At 36.0% G+C, this 712-nt stretch overlaps 1 protein-coding gene across 2 annotated transcripts in view; it reads right to left on the reverse strand.

Moving 5' to 3' along the window:
* LOC119590784 (glutamyl aminopeptidase-like) overlaps nt 1–712 on the reverse strand; it is a gene marked incomplete in the record, with an annotated part of 24,350 nt that overhangs the window by 2,375 nt on the left and 21,263 nt on the right. For both annotated transcript variants that reach the window (XM_037939496.1, XM_037939495.1), the window contains 2 exon segments: nt 96–209; nt 323–468. In XM_037939496.1, coding sequence (XP_037795424.1) covers nt 96–209; nt 323–468 — 260 coding nt within the window.

Raw genomic sequence — 712 nt, forward strand, 5'->3', positions numbered from 1 at the left:
TCATATCGACAATAAATATATTAGAAATCAAACATTTTACTGAAAATTCAAGTGATTTATACAGCAACTAATATTTCCAAATTTTACAGACATACCTGACCCAATTCCATGTCAGGTCAGAGCCTGCAGTGTTCGAAGCAATGTATTGCAGAATATGCAGGAAATTCTGACTTCTCACATTATTTTCATCCTGAGACAACTCAATGTACCTGATAAAACAAGAGGGAATCTATTATTAGTTTGAAAAAACAAATAACATCTCATGAATACCTTCACAATTTAACCAAAACAAACACCAAAGTATATATGGTCTTTTCCTCACCTCTCTAAAACACCTGTATCCTGGAAATTGGCCATTCCATAATACAAGTTATCTGTTTCTGTTGCGCTCATCTCCGTCAGAGCTCGCTGCCACATCGTCTCCCACATCTCCTGGGTTCCTCCTTGCACCACACCCCACCGGTATACCTGCACAGATAGGGCAAGATGCAAAAAGACTAATCATGTGTGAGATATCTTTTCATTTCAATATAAAGTACAATTTAAAAGAATTATATTAAAAGTCTTCGAGAAAATTGCTACTGCACATATTTACAGAACCTAGTCAAGCATAAATTAGCTCAAACCAAATATATCTATCTGCCCTACGGTCTTTTTAAAGGCTGCAGGGAAAAAAAAAAATCTAATGCCCATACGATCACTCAGAAAAAAC

The sequence above is a fragment of the Penaeus monodon genome, chromosome 27 (assembly GCF_015228065.2).
Source record: "Penaeus monodon isolate SGIC_2016 chromosome 27, NSTDA_Pmon_1, whole genome shotgun sequence".
Lineage (NCBI taxonomy): Eukaryota > Metazoa > Arthropoda > Malacostraca > Decapoda > Penaeidae > Penaeus > Penaeus monodon.